The sequence below is a fragment of the Labeo rohita genome, chromosome 7, assembly GCF_022985175.1.
Source record: "Labeo rohita strain BAU-BD-2019 chromosome 7, IGBB_LRoh.1.0, whole genome shotgun sequence".
NCBI classification, from domain to species: Eukaryota; Metazoa; Chordata; class Actinopteri; order Cypriniformes; family Cyprinidae; genus Labeo; species Labeo rohita.
Window position 1 is genome coordinate 24224378 of NC_066875.1, and position 16935 is coordinate 24241312.

Sequence of the window (16935 nt, forward strand, 5' to 3'; positions counted from 1 at the left end):
GTATCTTCCCTATAGTGATAAAAATCCATGCAGTGGCGTCACACCGACAGAGGTCGTTCCCACGATAGTTGATTGACATGAGCATCTTACCTCAGATCAGCTGTAACAGTCCAACCTCCATTGTTTCGATGTAAGTTAGACAAGAATATCTCTGACTGAGTGATTGAGGTGTTGTGTTGCTGGATGTAATAATGAACATAGTGATCGTCATTTACTCCCGACATCTGAGCTGCTGAAGATGCAGTGGATTACATTTGTTTGTGAAGGGAATGCGCTTCCTGATCTACATAAATCTGTCTATGTTCACGCAAATCATTCGTGATCCAGCTTCACCTACAGCAGAAGTGAGTATAAGGGTTTTTTTTATGAATCTCTGCAATCACCTTCCCTAATAACGTGCTAGTTAGCAAGTTTAGTGGTTAAACGTGCTAAATGCGGCTAAAGTAAACAGGCTCGTCACTCCACAGAGAGAAGAGAGGGGCGGGGTAAGCAGAGCTCATTTGCATTTAAAGGAACAACCCCTCCGAATGGGATGATTTTTGCAGAGCTCATTTAGACAAGGTAAAAAAAGGTGTTGTTTTACACAATCATTGAGAATTTTTAACCAAAGTATTGGTTATTTCATCCCTAGCACTAGCAGTATGTCTATTAATGTTAAATAATGTGAAACTCTGTGTACAGGAAAACTTTCATGTGCAAAACTGGCACATCAATTCTGATTTTATTGATTTTTATGTACATTATTCAATCATTTAAAATTAATGAAGCTTTTATGTGAACACTGAATGTCCTTTGTGCATTTAAAAAAACAAATAAAATGATAAATTGTCTTTTAATTACAAAATCAGTATATATTTTTTTCCCTAGTGTTAATAATGTAGAACTTTAGAACAACAAAAGTCACTAAATATTTTATTAGAAAATATTCAAAACCAATAAAAGAATCACTCTTTCACTACAGTTATCGCTTTCCTGTTGTTTGCCTGAGGATTTGAAAGAAAGTGTCCACACTTAGAAAAACAATCTAAACGTGAAAGATGATTCACTTCTAAACAGCTAAAGGGCATTCACATTCCAGAGCTCTGAGTTTTGCTACTTTCACCCAGATAATGCTAACTTCGTTCACAATGGATTTCAGTTAATCTCTCGGCTCAACAATATAATTGTTTATTTTCTACTCCTAAGCATTACAAATGGATCTATGATTATATGTTTGTCTGTCAAAAATATGTTTAAATATGAGCCAGCCCAAAGAGAAAGGCTTCCCCTGTCTACTCTCTGTTCCTCCCAAGGTTTCTTCCTCATCTACTTTCAACTGCTGCTGTCGCCTTTGGCACTACTCTCTGTAAAGCTGCTTTGGAACGATATGTATTGTGAAAAGCGCCGCACAAATAAATTAAATGGGATCTTGCGGTTAATTGGGCTCAATGAATGGATCTTCAGACCCTGCCATTACAGCATTCGAAAAATATTTTTGGGTGAAGGACAGTCAGACATACTGGCAGACGCAACTGAAATGCTTACAGCACATTAGTTACGTACATGTTGTTTTTGTACAAGCATATCTATACCAACTTTTGCAATCACATGTCCTCACATGAACAGTAAGCCATGTTTAGTATGTAGTTGTTGACAGTCGTTCCTGACAAAGGCCAAACATCTGACCCATCTGTCTGGTGAGTAGTGGTTCCACTGAGGTAAGAGTTTGAACTCTGTTCTGTTCTAAATCAATAAATGTACTATCAGTAAACAGGCTTATTTACCATGGGGGAACAGCCCACCGATCATCATGACCTGATTCCCTCCTTTCAGTCCCATGGACACCGTCCAACACATGCATCACACGTACTGCACGCCATCACGTATACGAAAACGAACAAATCCGTATTAACTCACAAGCTCACAGGGCCTGTTCATTCACAAACAAAATAGTGTTCACATTTACATAATGCTATCTTGTCGGTCCGCTACAGAAGATTACAACTTCATTTCCCCAACAGGCAGTTTTGTTCTAGTGCAAACAGGTGACTTAAAATGAAACAACAAGCAAATCTCTAATCAGTGCGGTATTGTTCTCAGCAAGGGATTTGGCCAAGCAAGGTCATTAAACCTTACCCAGAAGTTTAAAACTTTGCATGACTCTTTGTCATCACGTCAGTCCACACACACACCCAAGCGAACGAACAGCTGACGGCAGTGAACATCAACAACGCGTGTCCGTGAGAGGGAGGTGGTGTGCGTTCGCGTCATATGGCCCGCCGCGCTCTGATTGGCCAGTGCGACTCACCAGACATGACCGCGCTTGTTTTCTGCAGAGGAAGCGCGCGTGTGGCAGTATTGTACTGTGGAATGAAAGAGACAGCAGCGTTTCGCGAAGAGATGATGTGACCGAACAACACATCCGAAAGCATCTTTTGTTAGCTTAGCGTTTTGTAAAAGAGGTTTGAAAAAGCACAGACGCGCTGCGGTTTAGTGGAGAACACTGCCTAAGGATCAAGGTGGGTTTTCATAGCCTGTACTTACACTGACAACTCAGTAAGAACAGTTTGCGTTGCTGGGCTAAAAGTATTTGTAGCGTAATAGCTTGGTTTGAAGTATTATTATAACGTTTCTTTGAACATTTTCGTTTCTCACAGTGCCAAATGCCAAGACTAGAGGAACACTGTTGGAGCTGCTCCTGTTCATCCAGTGTACAGACGAAGGACCTGTCAAGCGCCAGCTGGATTGTTTGTAAAACGGGTGAAATGATGTCCATCATAACCTCAGTGCTGAGCCATGCGTACGGCTCTGTGCACAGCCTCCAGTCCGCTAATTTAATTCGACGGGGGCTTGTATTGTTTATCGTCGGAGTAGTTCTCGCCTTGGTGTTAAACTTACTCCAGATCCAGAGAAATGTCACATTGTTTCCAGAGGAAGTGCTGGACACGCTTTTTTCCTCGGCCTGGTGGATTCCCCTCTGCTGTGGCACTGCTGCTGGTAAGTCAGTAACGGTTGGGCTCGGATACATTGTTTTTTTTTATTGTGTGTGTGTGTGTGTGTGTGTCGATAGGACAAAAACTTTCCGGTTGGTGTGGGCCTTTTGTTATCGTATTTACACTACGTAAGAGTCCTCATACTGGTGATTTTGTTGACATTGGGCTCTGTCACTATCGGTTAGTACTGCCCTGGAAACAGCCGGGCATTTGGGGTCATTCTTTGGGGTGCTGCTCTTTGATTGGCTGCGCTCACAACGGGTGAGCTGCGAGGGAGGCACGCCATTGGCTGGTACGCCGAACATGCCACTTAGCTGAAAGAGAAACACGGAAGTCGTGTGCAGCAGAAATTAATAAATAATTCGGTCACACACAACTCCTCCCCCTGCATTCCTCGCAGTCCTCATATTGCACACATACCAGTATACATCTTTTTCGATAGAAAATGGCTTTTTGTGAACGTGCACTTATTTTTTTTGTTACGAAATGTAGTCAAACAAATAATACAAATTAGATTCAGATATCAGATGGGACTTTTTGCTCACTTTTTGAAGAGTTTGTGTTGTTTAAAACACTTTTGTTTTCTCTCTCCTCAGCTGTGGTTGGTCTCTTGTACCCCTGCTTGGATCACCATCTTGGAGAACCACACAAGTTTAAGCGGGAGTGGGCAAGTGTGATGCGCTGCATTGCTGTTTTTGTGGGCATCAATCACGCCAGTGCTGTATCCTTACCAATTCCGCTCATGAAACTGTAGCCATTGTGGACTTGATATTAAAACTTTGAACAGTTTTGATATCTGTGTTGTTTTAAAGCTGGAATACACCGCACAACCTTTCTGAATAGATTTAAAAAAAAACATGAGGCATTATGTCCTTGCTAACTTTGTAAATGGTCACTGAAAAAAAAAAATAGGCATTAGGTACTAAACAACTGAGGAGCACACAGTGCCAGACTTTCATGTTGTTTTAAACTCAAACTAATGTACAAAATGCACATCATTGCTAGGAGATGCTTGATAGATGGAAACAACATATTCTAACATTTGTACAAAAAAAAAGAGGGATAAAGAGAGTCTGAGTCTGTGCCAATCTGACTGCTCAGAATTGAACTCTTTCGCCAACTACCACTGACTCCTCCAAACTGCATTTCAGGGCAAAAATATGGGCTAAAGTCATGTAGCGTATTCCAGCTTTTAGTCAGAAACATACTTTTACTAGACTTAAACTAAACTTGTATTTCCCTTAAGTCAAAGTACCTCACAGAAACTGGACTTTGCCAATAATGTGCAGCTTTCATTAACTCTGGCTGCCCTGTCTCTGGGCCTCTGGTGGACATTTGACCGTTCCAGGAGTGGCTTTGGTCTAGGGCTGACCACTGCTTTTCTAGCCACTCTCATTGCTCAGCTGCTTGTCTACAATGGCATTTACCAGTAAGTTATGATTCACGCATATTGAGACACTGCAGTCAAAAAAAGTTTGTGATGCATCATCAATTACCAAGTGACAAGCTGAGTCATAGACTCACTTCTGTATTTATATTACATGTTCAGTCATTAAATAGGAGATTTTTGTAAATGCCTTAATGTGTCATTTTTCCCCTCATAGCTTAAAATGAACAGTTGTTATTGATTATTATTGTTTTTTCAGTACATTTCTTTTAATGTTTCTCAGGTATACGTCTCCAGACTTCTTGTACGTACGTTCATGGCTGCCTTGTATATTCTTTTCTGGTGGAGTGACAGTAGGAAACATCGGCCGACAGCTAGCTATGGTAAGAAACGTTCCCCTTTGTTTTTTGCTCACCAAACCCTTTTCCCGTCTTTCATATTCCATAAAATCACTGACGAACAGCACCTCTGTTAGATTACTCATGTATTGTCTTTAGTTTCCTTGAGTGCTCTGCACTAGGCCAGATGGCACTTTTGTGTTCACAAATGAAACTTAAATGGGGCACATATACAGAAGCAAAAGTGAAACTGAATATCCTGGAATGGTTCATCAGCTATTCACAGGACTCAGTATAAATGTTTAGCTCTTCTTGTAAACAGCCTAAATGTTTTAGGAAACAAATCAAACTTGAAGCTAGATCACTACACAGTTTGAGTGTGTAGAACTGAACACACAACTTTAAGCACTATTCAGACAGGATTAGTTTTGTAAACATTTGAGATATATGAGATGTATTTCATAGACTTGGTTGGGTTTCAGTTGGTGTTAAAGCTTTTAACATTAAGAAAAGGCAACACAATGACAAATTTAACTTTGATTTTTGTATCTGATGAGTTCATCCATATTGGATTTCTTTCAGGATCAAGTTGGATGAAAAGTGGTAGACGATTAGATGTTTGAAAATATAGATGATTTTGTGGAAAATCTAGACTGTACTTTATGCGTTATACATTTGACTATACACGTGTAAAAAAATTGCTTTTTTATCAAGTGCATTCCTTTATAGTGAGGAGTTTGTTAACAGTTACCAGTGCTGTGTTGACATCCTCACTATCTTGCTTCTGGGCTGAAGCGTCATGCCTGAACATCTCAATTAGCTGCTGATTGTAGTCTGAGGCATGTTTGTGCCATCCCCTCCAAGCCTTCTCAGTCAGCTGTGCCTCTTTGTCTTGCTGACATAACCTCATTCTTTCTCAATAAGGGCGTGAAAGCAGATTACGCTCCTTGTTTTTCATGCTAATGGTCAGAGAGATGGTAAACAAAGTGCTTTACTGGATCCAAGTGGTGCATTCTACATGTTGTTCCAGGGTGTTTTTTGTTTTCAAGTTGGCACCGACTGATTCCGCTTGACCAACTGGGATTAGCGCTCTGCTAGGATTTTTCTTAACTTTCTTCATGAAGCGGCTAGTTAAGAGATGCAATGGACTCTGAAACTAGATCTGAATATACTAAACAGAGTCTTCAGATGGCTGTATCTTCTAAATATAACTCCAGAATTAAAATTCCACATCTAATAGTACTAATACTATTCAAGCAATGGCAAAGATGGTATTATGATTACCATTTAAACCGTTTGCACTAGACACTGTTTGGCTTTGGAGGATTAAATGTTCTCTTAGAGATTGCTCTTTTTGGAGACTGGCCAGCTGAGGCATGTGAGACGGTGTTGGCCTATGAAGGGCAATCATATTTTACAGGGTGCCACATCCACGCAAGCCTTGCATAACTTGTGCATATATATATATATATATATATATATATATATATATATAATATGAGTCTTTAACAGATTCAAAACCAATTTTGTGGTGCTGGAACATATTTAGGTAGTTAGAAAGTAAGCCAAGTGCTTTGACTTCCAATACTTAATACTTAGTCAGTTGCTGCATATTAATTTATTTTAGTTTTTTTCCACAGAGGTACAGTTTATGCCTGTTCTTTTATTTTATGGTAATTAGGGGGTGAATGCAAATCAAGCTGTTTCCATTTTTTGGTTATGCTAGATGTGCAAACACTGCGTTTTCTGTACTAACAGACTGTCTGTTTCTCCACAGGGCTCAACTGAGAAGCCTCATAATGACTAAGTGGGTGTCAGAGGTCATGAAGTGAGCTTCGAAAAGTGCCAAAAAAAGAGGGCCTTCAAACTGAGACTCTATAATGGGTGTTCCTGGTTTCTGTCCAAGCGTAACTTCTGCTCTTAATTTTGCTCCTCTTTATAATGATACAAGAAAACAAAGAGCAGGTTGGTCTGAATTGGCCCGGTGTGCCAAGAAGAGCCAAAAGAATTCCCCGGCATTCATTACTACCATCAGCGTTGTCGTTGTTACAGCTCCTTGTAGTAGTGTTACTGGTAAAGTAAGTCTCCTTATTACCAGGTTGCTGGAGTGCCACTATTGGACTGTACAAATTCATAGCTAGTCTCAGTTTCACTCAAGGTGAAAAGTGGTGAAACTGTGTATACAAATGAGTGTGTGTGCTGGTCCGGTGGATAAGGCCAGGAAACAAACTTTGCCCTGGAGAACCGAAAGAGAAAACAAAGGGAAAAAAAATTAAGACTGTGCAAAATACCTAAACTATCCAAAGAGGTCTGTGTACTGTCTGTATAGAATTTGTTGTAGTTTGATTTTGGGGAAAAAATGCTCGCAGTGCTGCGAGTCTCTCATACCGACTGACCACCTTGAGTGTTATTTTGAGTACCAGAGAGGTTTGATTTGCCAATCACATTTGTGCCGACTGGTTAGCATAATATATTGACTGAATTGATTGTGTTTTTACCGTACTTTGTTGCTAACGCAGACCAAAAGTAAAACTAGGAACATTAGTTTTCCAGAATTCTTGAAATAAGAATCAAACATGAGTTAAAACATCAAGGATGCTCCTATTTGTATTAATGTAAACTCACAGAAATGGTGTAATGAAGTCCATTTAAAGGTTTCTAAATCAAAAGGATGAGAACTTAGGATAGCTAAACGTCCAGAAGACATTTGTACTGCGGCCTCGAAGGTTTGCAATCTGTGATTGCCTTTGTATTATACAATTAAGTGCTTTTGTCACTTCTTCTCCAGTACAGTAATTTTTCTTTTACTTTGTACTTTATTCATTGTGTATTGCTTATCACCTGTAGCTGCTTCTGTATCTAACATAAGAGGACTCACTAGGCTAGTGTGTAGGTAGGTTTGGGGGTCTTAGCAAATGAAGTGCAATCAGTTTCTTTGAGCCTGCTATTCTTTCATATTTATTACTTTTTATAATGTTAAGTTACCCCAGACGACTCATATGCAGTATAGCAACATACCAGCAATAAACACAATGTTTATACATATATGTGAAGGTGTAATATGACAGCAGACTCATTTTTAAAAGAAGTCACACACAAGATAATCTTGCAAATTATACCAATGACCATTTCCACTGTTCTGGGGGGAAAAAAAAAAAACACCATGTTGTTCCGTGTCTTTACTAGCAGTAGTAAGTTGGGGAAATCATTTTAAGAAAATGCTGTGTGTTGTATTTTGGGAATGTTTGAAGAAGAACATGAGGGAATGTTTTAAAACCGTGACAAAATGTTGCTCTCAGGAGTAACAGGCTCTTTTTGAACCTCTCTGCTTCAGGGAACGAGAGATGTAAAACTGAATGAAAGCTTTATTTAGAGGAGAGTGAGAAATGCAATAATGTGTTTCTAGGAGTGTGTGTGCATGTGTGTTTTTACCACTTCATTTATACTGTTTTAGGTTCAATGAATGAAATTCAATAAAATTGTGTGTTGTACAATGGCCTTTTGAGTTATTCATTCACTCTTGAGATTTGTGGGCTAATCATAAAAAATGCATATGTTTTATTCATTAATAAGAAAAATGGTATAATTTTACTTCATACTTCATACAATACTTCATATTGTTATTGTTACCTGGTTTAAATTATTTAGGCAGGTTGGAACCAACCAACAGGCAGAAAGTTTGTGATATTAAATGTTAAGTAAAACATTTTGTTTTTATTTATATATATCTTCATTTCTGAGTGTATGTGAAACATTACATTCTTGTAGTTTTTGGCCAATCTAATTACTATCAATACCAGCATGTTATGTATCGTTGTACAATAGAATATATTGTTTCCAGTCACACATTTAGTGTGTACACAAGTAAATACAAAAAGCAAGCTGATCTTAATTTGTGACATCAGTCATTAAGCTGATCAACAAGTTTTTTCCAAATAAATCCTTCTCTCGTCTCTCTGACCTGATTCTCTTCTCCTCAGTTTGGACCTATGAGGAAGGAGTCATCTGAGATGACTTATCCTACCCCCTCAGCTATTTATATCAGCAATTAGGATTGACCATACATGTAAATGTATGTGAAAGCACGTACTTGATAACCTTTTACCCATCCTACAATTTATATTTTCATAATATATATTCATACACAAAACCCCCATACATATTCCCTGTTACTGTTCAGCCTATAACATCTTTCCTTCAAAGGCAAACATGAGCTGTCCGGGTGCATGTTAAAGAAATGTTTAAGGGAAGAATCCTGATGTGCCACAGAACACACTAATGCCTCTTCATGGCAAAGTATACATTGTGTGCCTCTTTTAGAGTTGTTTAGCACTGGGTGCTTGATTAATGTTAATTTGTCTAAGCTGTTGTATATAGCTTGGTGTTTTTGTATTTGACAGTAATGATTTGACTCAGTGGTGCTGCTTGCTGTTATGAGTATGCTTATAAATGGAACCAAAGTTAACTACTATGTTTAGAATTTTTTTATACATAAGCACAAAAGTATAGCTACTGTTGTTTGCTGGAGCAGGGAAAGACAAGAATCTTCAGAACTGTTTTCCAACCTTTCATTTCAGCTGGTTCAACAGCTGCCCAGGAAGGTGGTTGCAATGAGATGGAAACCTCCCTATAATCTAAGGCCGCATTTACACTGCGGTTTTTGATGCCCAGTTCCGGTTTGTGGACTATTTCCCATTTACAAATCGAGCACTAGGCCTAACGAACGGCACCGGTTTGGAAGGATTTAGATTACAATGGGTGGAGAATGACGCCATTGCCCCGAATTGTATTTGTTACTTCTGAGGACGGGAAACAGATACGGGACAAAGGATATGGAACTCTCTTTTGATGTTTATGGTATGTTTTTTGTGGTGTTGTCTCTAACTTCATTTCTAGGTTGTTTGGAACATTAACACAAATCGATGTATGACGTCATATTTGTTTTTGGACAAGATACCACTGATTCTAAAAGTGCCAATTCTTTTCATACACAACTAATTATTTAACTTGGAAAATAAAGATGTAAAAAAAAAATTGGGCTAAAGCTAGCCAAATTATTAAAATTTGATAAAAGAAATTAAATAATATGGTACCACTTTGCACAATATTACAAACAGAAAAGCTACAAAAAATGAATGGCGCCGTTTTAAAGGTGAAGCAAACAACAATGACAGGGGTTTCCAATTTTCTTTTTGCAATAAAAATGCAGTTATTTAATCAAATAACCAGCATAATATACATATACAAGTGTAATCATACATCGACTGACAAGATAAGGCTAATTTAGGAAGAAATGCATACCATCTTTTCTATCTTTTTAAACACTTATTCCCTCTAGCATATAAAAATACTTAAGATGCAGTCAGACATTATCCAATATAAAGAGTAGATCGAAACAAAACATAATCCATTACAAATGGTCTATGTGTGTTTGGAGAGAGGTACCAGATGTGACTGTGGTTGCTTGGTCAAATTCATATACCAAGAAAAGTGAAGAAAAAATATTGCAGTATGACTTGCACATAATTAAATGTATTACATATGGCGTAAATTGACACATTTTGTCCCTTCGAGAAACGCTTTCATAAAATTGGTTCCAATTCAGTTCTGGTTCCAATCAGGAGATGGCAGTATTGCACATTTTTCAACAGTACTGCATTACATTAAAGAGGGGCCCCTCCTGGTGGCATGAACACTGCCTGTTCCTAGTCAAACTTCAACAGTGACAAGCATGTCATTGTGTGTAAAAGATGTCTCTTCATATCTACTACAAAAGCCAGATGTTCAAAAGTGATTCTGGACAAGTGAGAACCAAAATAACACCAAAATAAGAGAAAAGCTTTTAGCAATGTTTAAAGTACATTTCAGCATTTTTGTTAGTTACACAAAAACACAAAAATCAGCAACACTTGTTGAATAAAAAACAAAAGCATAAAGAATGTGTGAAGTTGCATCGGAATTGCACTTAGCACGGTGGTGAAAGTGCTTAGATTTTAACTTTGGTCAGGGCAATACAATAAAAATACATGTTTGTAGCATACATTATTTTGCCCTTGAACATGACACTTAACCTCAGGTTGCTTGGGAAGTCTGTTCCTAAAAACTGTGAAAGTTCTTTTCAATGAAAGTTTACAATCAACCATTCTGTAGGGCAAAAGAAAGGTACAAGCTTTATCTTTTGAAAAGATAAAGAACAACAAAATAAATGTTTGTGCGTGTTGGTGGATTTTCCACGTGTTTGTATGGAGATGACTTGCAGAGGCTTTAACAGGCGTTGAGGATTTAGATTGCTCTTTGGCCCTGGGTAAGGGCCCCCCCACCGCTCCTCTAATGGAAGATGATTCAGTCGAACGGACGAGAAGACAGAATCGCAATTACCCAGACTTATTGAACTCACCCCTGACATTTCTTTGGCTTCTGACTGAACTAGCACAGGAGTACAAGAGGACAGGGAAGTGGAGGAGAGATGAAGGGGAGTGGGGGTTTACGAAAAAGAGAGAGAGAGAGAGAGAAGATAGAATATGTTAATGACAAAAGAGACTGAGACACTAAGAAAATATAGATCAGACAGAGTACACAAGCTCTCTTAAAGGTGTCGTACCTGAAAAGATACAATGCAGCCATATAGGAACATGCACAATTGGACAAAAACACAGAGGCAAAATTAACCAGCACCTTTTTCAACTAACAAAATTATCTTAAATTGGACCGCCAGGCTGTGAAATAATTTCTGCCTCAGTCAACACTGTCACTGATTCTAGGGATTGACGTGTGCATGTTAAGCCACAATGGCAATCTCTCTCCGTTCTCTCATTCGGTATCTCTCGCTCATTGTCTCATCACCGTCTCACTCAATCTTTGAGGGTAGCAAGATAATGAATTGAAGAATTAGACCTAATGGGACACAGACCAGCGACGGTGTTACAGGAGGATGCAAAAAAAAAAAAAAAAAAAAAAAAAAAACAGAGCACCATTTCAGTCCAAATTGCCCGCGATGCCATTCAAATGCCAGTCTGGCATTTAAACATGTCTCACCCCTCACAACTGACCAGGACTTCCATTCGCCTCAGTCAGTCTGATTCAGCCCCGCTTGTTCTAATTGGTTTATGAATTCCATGGTCGATCACAAGACAAGGACTCTTATAGTAAAGGTGGTGGCTAAGTGCTTTTGGGTAAGGAGGGTCAAGGTCACAGGATTCAATTATAACAATAATCAACAAGGGTGTAGCTGTCATTATAACAGCATAACCCCCTTTCCCTTCAGGAAATATGTATATATATAAATATATGTAATATATATTTATATATCTCATTTAGGATTCACATCCTAGTCTAACTAATGCCAAATGTGTTTAAAAAATTCAGGTGTATGAAGGGAATGAGTGAGGACGAATTAGAGGTTAGGTCATTTATTACCAGGGCACTTTATATCAACATGCCATATAATGAAGATTACAACTGATATTCTTCTGGCATTGTACAAATGAAAATCAAACATACTTCCCTCTTGTGTGCAGTGGAATGAATTTCACAGTTCTGCGATGGCTGCAGAAAAGTAAATATCAGGTGGTGACACATGAAGCGTCTGATCCGCACAAATCCTTTACAGTGCAAATGAAATACACATGGCATTACGGTCTGGGATTAACTGTCTGCTGACTGCCGTTAGGCCTGCCACTATTACAACCTAATCAAGCACATGAAGACACACTCTAATAGTAGGCCTGTGCTGCAAACCCCTGTTCTTCAGGGAGTTTTTTCCTATATTTCTAAATGGCAATGTTAAAAATGCAATGGATAAACAAGTAAATAGGCAAGGTTTAAATAATTGTTTAAACAGATGTATCTACTGTTATTTAAATAAATGATAGGGAACAGATTCCATACTGTACATTTCCAATATCTTTTCAGAAATCAGCATGTGATGTTACTCAACCTGTAGAAAGAAATATGAAAGAAATAAACTTATTGCAATTTCCTTACATGTAGGACCAAAGTAATACAGTTTGTTTTTCAATTAAAATTGTGCTTTTATTTTCAATTTTACAGTTTGTATTTTTCATGAAAAAAAAAATCATGTAAAAGAAAAGCATTCACCTTGAGGTCAGTGGGCTTTTTATGGCATTCTGCCATGTCATTTTTAGATAAAGAATGTAATTCAATACCAGAGTTTTTATATTTAGTTATATGATGTAAATATTTTGTAGGGCCCCCTTTCAATATGTCTAAGAACTCCTTTGCCCCATCCCGGCCTCTCAAATACTTGTATAGCCTGAGACAGACAGAAAAATAGGATTTTAACTTCATCAGCATGAGCTGTTAACAGTTCACACTCCACTTTTGATTATAAAAAAAAAAAAAAAAAAAAAAAAAAAAGTTATCAACAAAAGCAGCATTTTGAACAGAAAATGAATACATTTTGTAAAATAGATTATTTTAAAAAGCAGTGTATTTTAAAAATACTGTTATTCCCTTGGTACATCAAAACTGTAAAACCTAAAATTAACTTTTAGGCAATAAAGACAATGTCTAGTGTTTTAATTCACAAATAATAAGCTACTTAATCTCAATTATTTTAAAAAAGCCTAAACAATGCACCAATTATTATTTTCTTTTAATTTTTTTTTCAACCCTGTTCTTAACTCATCCAAGAGTATCTTTATACAAATAACCAGCCCTTAGCTAATTATTTAGTAAGCCTAAATAATCATTATGTTCAGTCACCCATCGTCACCTTAATACGAGCAGTAGAAGGAAGGAGAAACGGGCAGTCTAGACTGGACACAATAGTCAAACAACGATCACAACCTTTATTTCTAACCCATTGGGAGCGTAACTTGCGTCCGCCCTCTAGTGCGTTATTAAACGTTTATCGGGAGACAGTCACGTTTATTCACACATTGTCTTTCATCTGTTAGTTCAGTAATCTTTATTCAATTTACGTTTATCACAAGTCGAATTTAGACTTGATGACGAAAACGATTCCATTTTCTTCAAAACACTGTGCAGAGATTTCTCCTTTGAATTCTTTTTTGACAAGTGATGTCAAATTTGTGCAGTCAAAGCATAAAGGCATAGGCAGCTTATGTACCGGAATATTTTAAAATTGAATGAAGAATACGAAGTGCAAAAACAGGGAAGTGGAGATAAATAGATTAGTGTGTGAAAGATGGTGAAATAACGCATTCCCCATCACAAAGCAGGAGAGCAGCTGTGGACGGAGCAGGTTCCGGTCGAGTACAGACGCACAAAAGAGGACTCCAACTTTCTCAGAGGGGCACTGGAAGGGACACTGGGGTAAAAGAAAAATACCCTAGCCACTGTGAAAATATCTGAGGTAGAAATTTATTCTGTATTTAAAACTTTAAAAATCGCAAGAAACAGACTGGGACCTTTGGCCGCATATCAGGTCCATGCCTTACCATGATTGGCAACTGGTAAAAGGCCTCGTTTCAGGAAGCCCTCTCATCTCAGCTGTGGTCAAAATAAATATCTTAGGGGTTAGGTTAAAGGTGGGGCACGGGACACATGGAATCAGCCTCTTCTCTATATATACATGCTTTCATGCTGAACCTGAAGATATGATTAGTGATGCCACACACGGAGATTATCCAACCCCATTTCCAGAAAGAAAAAAGCAACAACGAAACTTTGATACAAATGGCACTGTTAAATTTCGACTCATGTCAAACTGTAACCTATCAAATCAAGTGTTTCTTAACCAGCCCCCTTTTTTCTTTTATACTTGCTTCGTTACATATGAATTCGCCAACTTATGACCTTTTGCTGTTGTGTGCACGGTGAATTGACAGACTGGGCTAGGTGTAACTTGCTTATTATGTATTTACATGCTAATTAATTTACAATAATAAGTGACGCTAAAGTGAATTAAGCAACAAGTGCACAGTGAGGTGGAAGTGAGAAAAGTGTTTAGAGTCAAGTGATTATTGTGCACATGTCACGCGCCACACTTGTCGCGAGGGTCGTAAACAATCAGAAGCACGTGAAACAGGTGCCAGTGGAATTTAAAGCATCTAAACTCCCGCGAAGAAACCAGGATAACGCCCTGTGACCCACCCTGGGTGTTCAGACATCGGTATAGGTAACCAATAGCATGCGGACCAGGCGATGTCTAATGTAATTTATCGTTTCTTATTGTTTTCTGTAGGTATACCCATTTTAAGGCTCCCTCTATTTTTTTTTTTTCAATAGGGATGTAAAAACTTAACACTACTTAAGTGTATAGTCACCACGTGGTGTTTTAGTAAGTAAGATGTCCCAGCGCTTGAAGGGTGCATATACATTTACATTTATTCATATTCAGAGAGGGACCAACATTAACAGTGCATATGAAAAACAAACAAAGCCGCTATATTTGAGAAATAATTTAATTTCTTTTGCTTTTTAAACAGAACTAAATATATAGCACTGTGCTCTGGAAATTATTTAGAAAAGCGGGTGAATCATCTCCCAATCAATCAACGCTTATTCTTCAAATTTTGAGGGACCTTTTAACTTTATTTTTAACTTGATTCAATGTATTATAAGACAAACTAGCCTTACTAACATGCTAAAACTTATAAAAAAGTATATAAAAAAATATAAATATAAAAAATGAAGAATAAGTCTTAAAATAATTTTAAGAATTATTCTTAAAACGGAGAATAGTTTCTTAAAACTGCATATATAGCTTATTAATTATTAGATTAACTGGAAATGATAACATGAAATGGTACTAGGTATTATTAACGAATTCTGGTCTCATGCTACAACGTTAAGTTCGTATAAATTGACATTACCTAAACAGAAATTCTGAATTAAAGACTAAGCGTGTTTTGTTAGTTTAAAGAAACAGACCCTTTAGTAATGTTTAAAACATGACATACGCAATAAAATTTAATGACATTTATTTTGAAGAATCAACAATTTTGAAGTCATTAATAGAAAAAAAAATCTCGTACCTTTTCTAAATAAATCACTTAAAAATCATATTACTATAGTAGAATATTCAGTAGAAACGTGCTAACTTCGTTTTAGTAAAATAAGGTAAGAACAAACCGCCCATAAAACAAAATGAACATTTGAGTAACATCTGTCCCTAACACAGACTACAACAAATGAACAACATGTAAATGACATGAAATGAACAATTTGGAACAAAGTGAAAGAAGTTTATGCATGGCTGTAGCCTTCATTCACAAATACAATACAGATAGCATAATGCATAAAATTACGCACACTTGTTTTCATATAAAATATTTTTTACAACTTTTTTGTAAAAATGTTTTCAATCATTCCAATTTTTCATTTGAACCCCCCAAAAGTGAATTAATTAATGTAAATACAACTTATTCCAGATCAAACATAAAGAAATATTTCTAACAATTCATAACAGTGTAGACAAGATTTTTTTTTTCGCTTTTGTAAAAGTTACTGACAACTGGGCACAAACCAGTCTGAGAAAATGCGTTTGATCCGTGATGTTAATGAAATATAATGTGGGCTGACATGTCTGAGAGGCACTCTAAATGCGAGTTTTCACGGAGAGAAAATGCTTGGTATTTGTGAAAGTGAAAATGCACCTGTGACACTTTCTTGCATTTGAAAAGCCATCTGACATTACACGTCTAAAAATATTTTAAGCATCATCAATGATTTTTAACGTTAGTTGGGGGAAAAGGTCTAGTCAAGCAGGCAAAACCGTTTTGTCTCTCCGATTTACTGAAATCTTCAAGGTGGGATGACTGGAGAGAGATACAAGGCTAAAGCTTTGACTGTCAATGAAGCCATTTTCTCCAAAAAGGGTCTCAAGATGGGAGCAGCATTCAATTAACTTGATCCCATCTAAAGAGCCTTAATTAGGTTTGTGGAGGACGCCACATGCACGGTGGGTCAGGGACAGCGAGACTGCGTCGACTGAAAGGAGACTTATTTACGCCAGAACGATCAGACGCTTTAGAATTAAAGGCATTAAAACCTATCAACTCTATCCTCCCGGCGTTTTCAAAGTGTCCACTCTGCTAGGATCCGGACCCCGACAGTGTCCTGGCTTTGATGGAGGAATCTGGATTTAAAACAAGAAGCATCAGTCATGCATTTAGACCAGTACCCACAGAGGTATTGGTTTCACTTTTTTGTACTGGACCAAATATTGGCCAGTGGATTACTGACAGTATTGCTAAAATAATTTCACTTAAGTCGCGTATGTCAGGTACGAGTACGCGACTTAAACAATATT

General features: G+C 37.6%; 1 protein-coding gene and 1 long non-coding RNA gene across 3 annotated transcripts in view; one reads left to right on the forward strand and one right to left on the reverse strand.

The window, feature by feature from the left end:
* Positions 1-2169: 2169 nt before the first annotated feature.
* insig1 (insulin induced gene 1) lies at positions 2170-8193 on the forward strand. The gene is made up of 6 exons (XM_051114857.1): positions 2170-2498; positions 2637-2976; positions 3569-3693; positions 4235-4401; positions 4643-4742; positions 6475-8193. Exons 2-6 carry the CDS (start codon positions 2643-2645, stop codon positions 6502-6504), a joined length of 756 nt encoding a protein of 251 aa, XP_050970814.1. The 5' UTR covers positions 2170-2498; positions 2637-2642; the 3' UTR covers positions 6505-8193.
* Positions 8194-9894: 1701 nt separating this feature from the next.
* LOC127168219 (uncharacterized) overlaps positions 9895-16935 on the reverse strand; it is a 38475-nt gene continuing 31434 nt past the window's right edge. The window contains exon 4 of one of the 2 annotated variants that reach the window (XR_007828084.1): positions 9895-11123. This is a non-coding gene — a long non-coding RNA (uncharacterized LOC127168219). Of the gene's footprint in view, positions 11124-15385; positions 16762-16935 lie in introns of those variants that run through there. The other variant, XR_007828085.1, reaches the window with a different exon arrangement.

Excerpts from the sequence above, each read along its gene's own strand:
- insig1 (XM_051114857.1), top strand. The coding sequence starts at position 2,643 with ATGCCAAGACTAGAGGAACACTGTTGGAGCTGCTCCTGTTCATCCAGT. Across the intron at positions 3,694-4,234 it reads GCATCAATCACGCCAGTGCT|AAACTGGACTTTGCCAATAA; the intron begins GTATCCTTACCA and ends AGTACCTCACAG. Across the intron at positions 4,402-4,642 it reads GTCTACAATGGCATTTACCA|GTATACGTCTCCAGACTTCT; the intron begins GTAAGTTATGAT and ends AATGTTTCTCAG.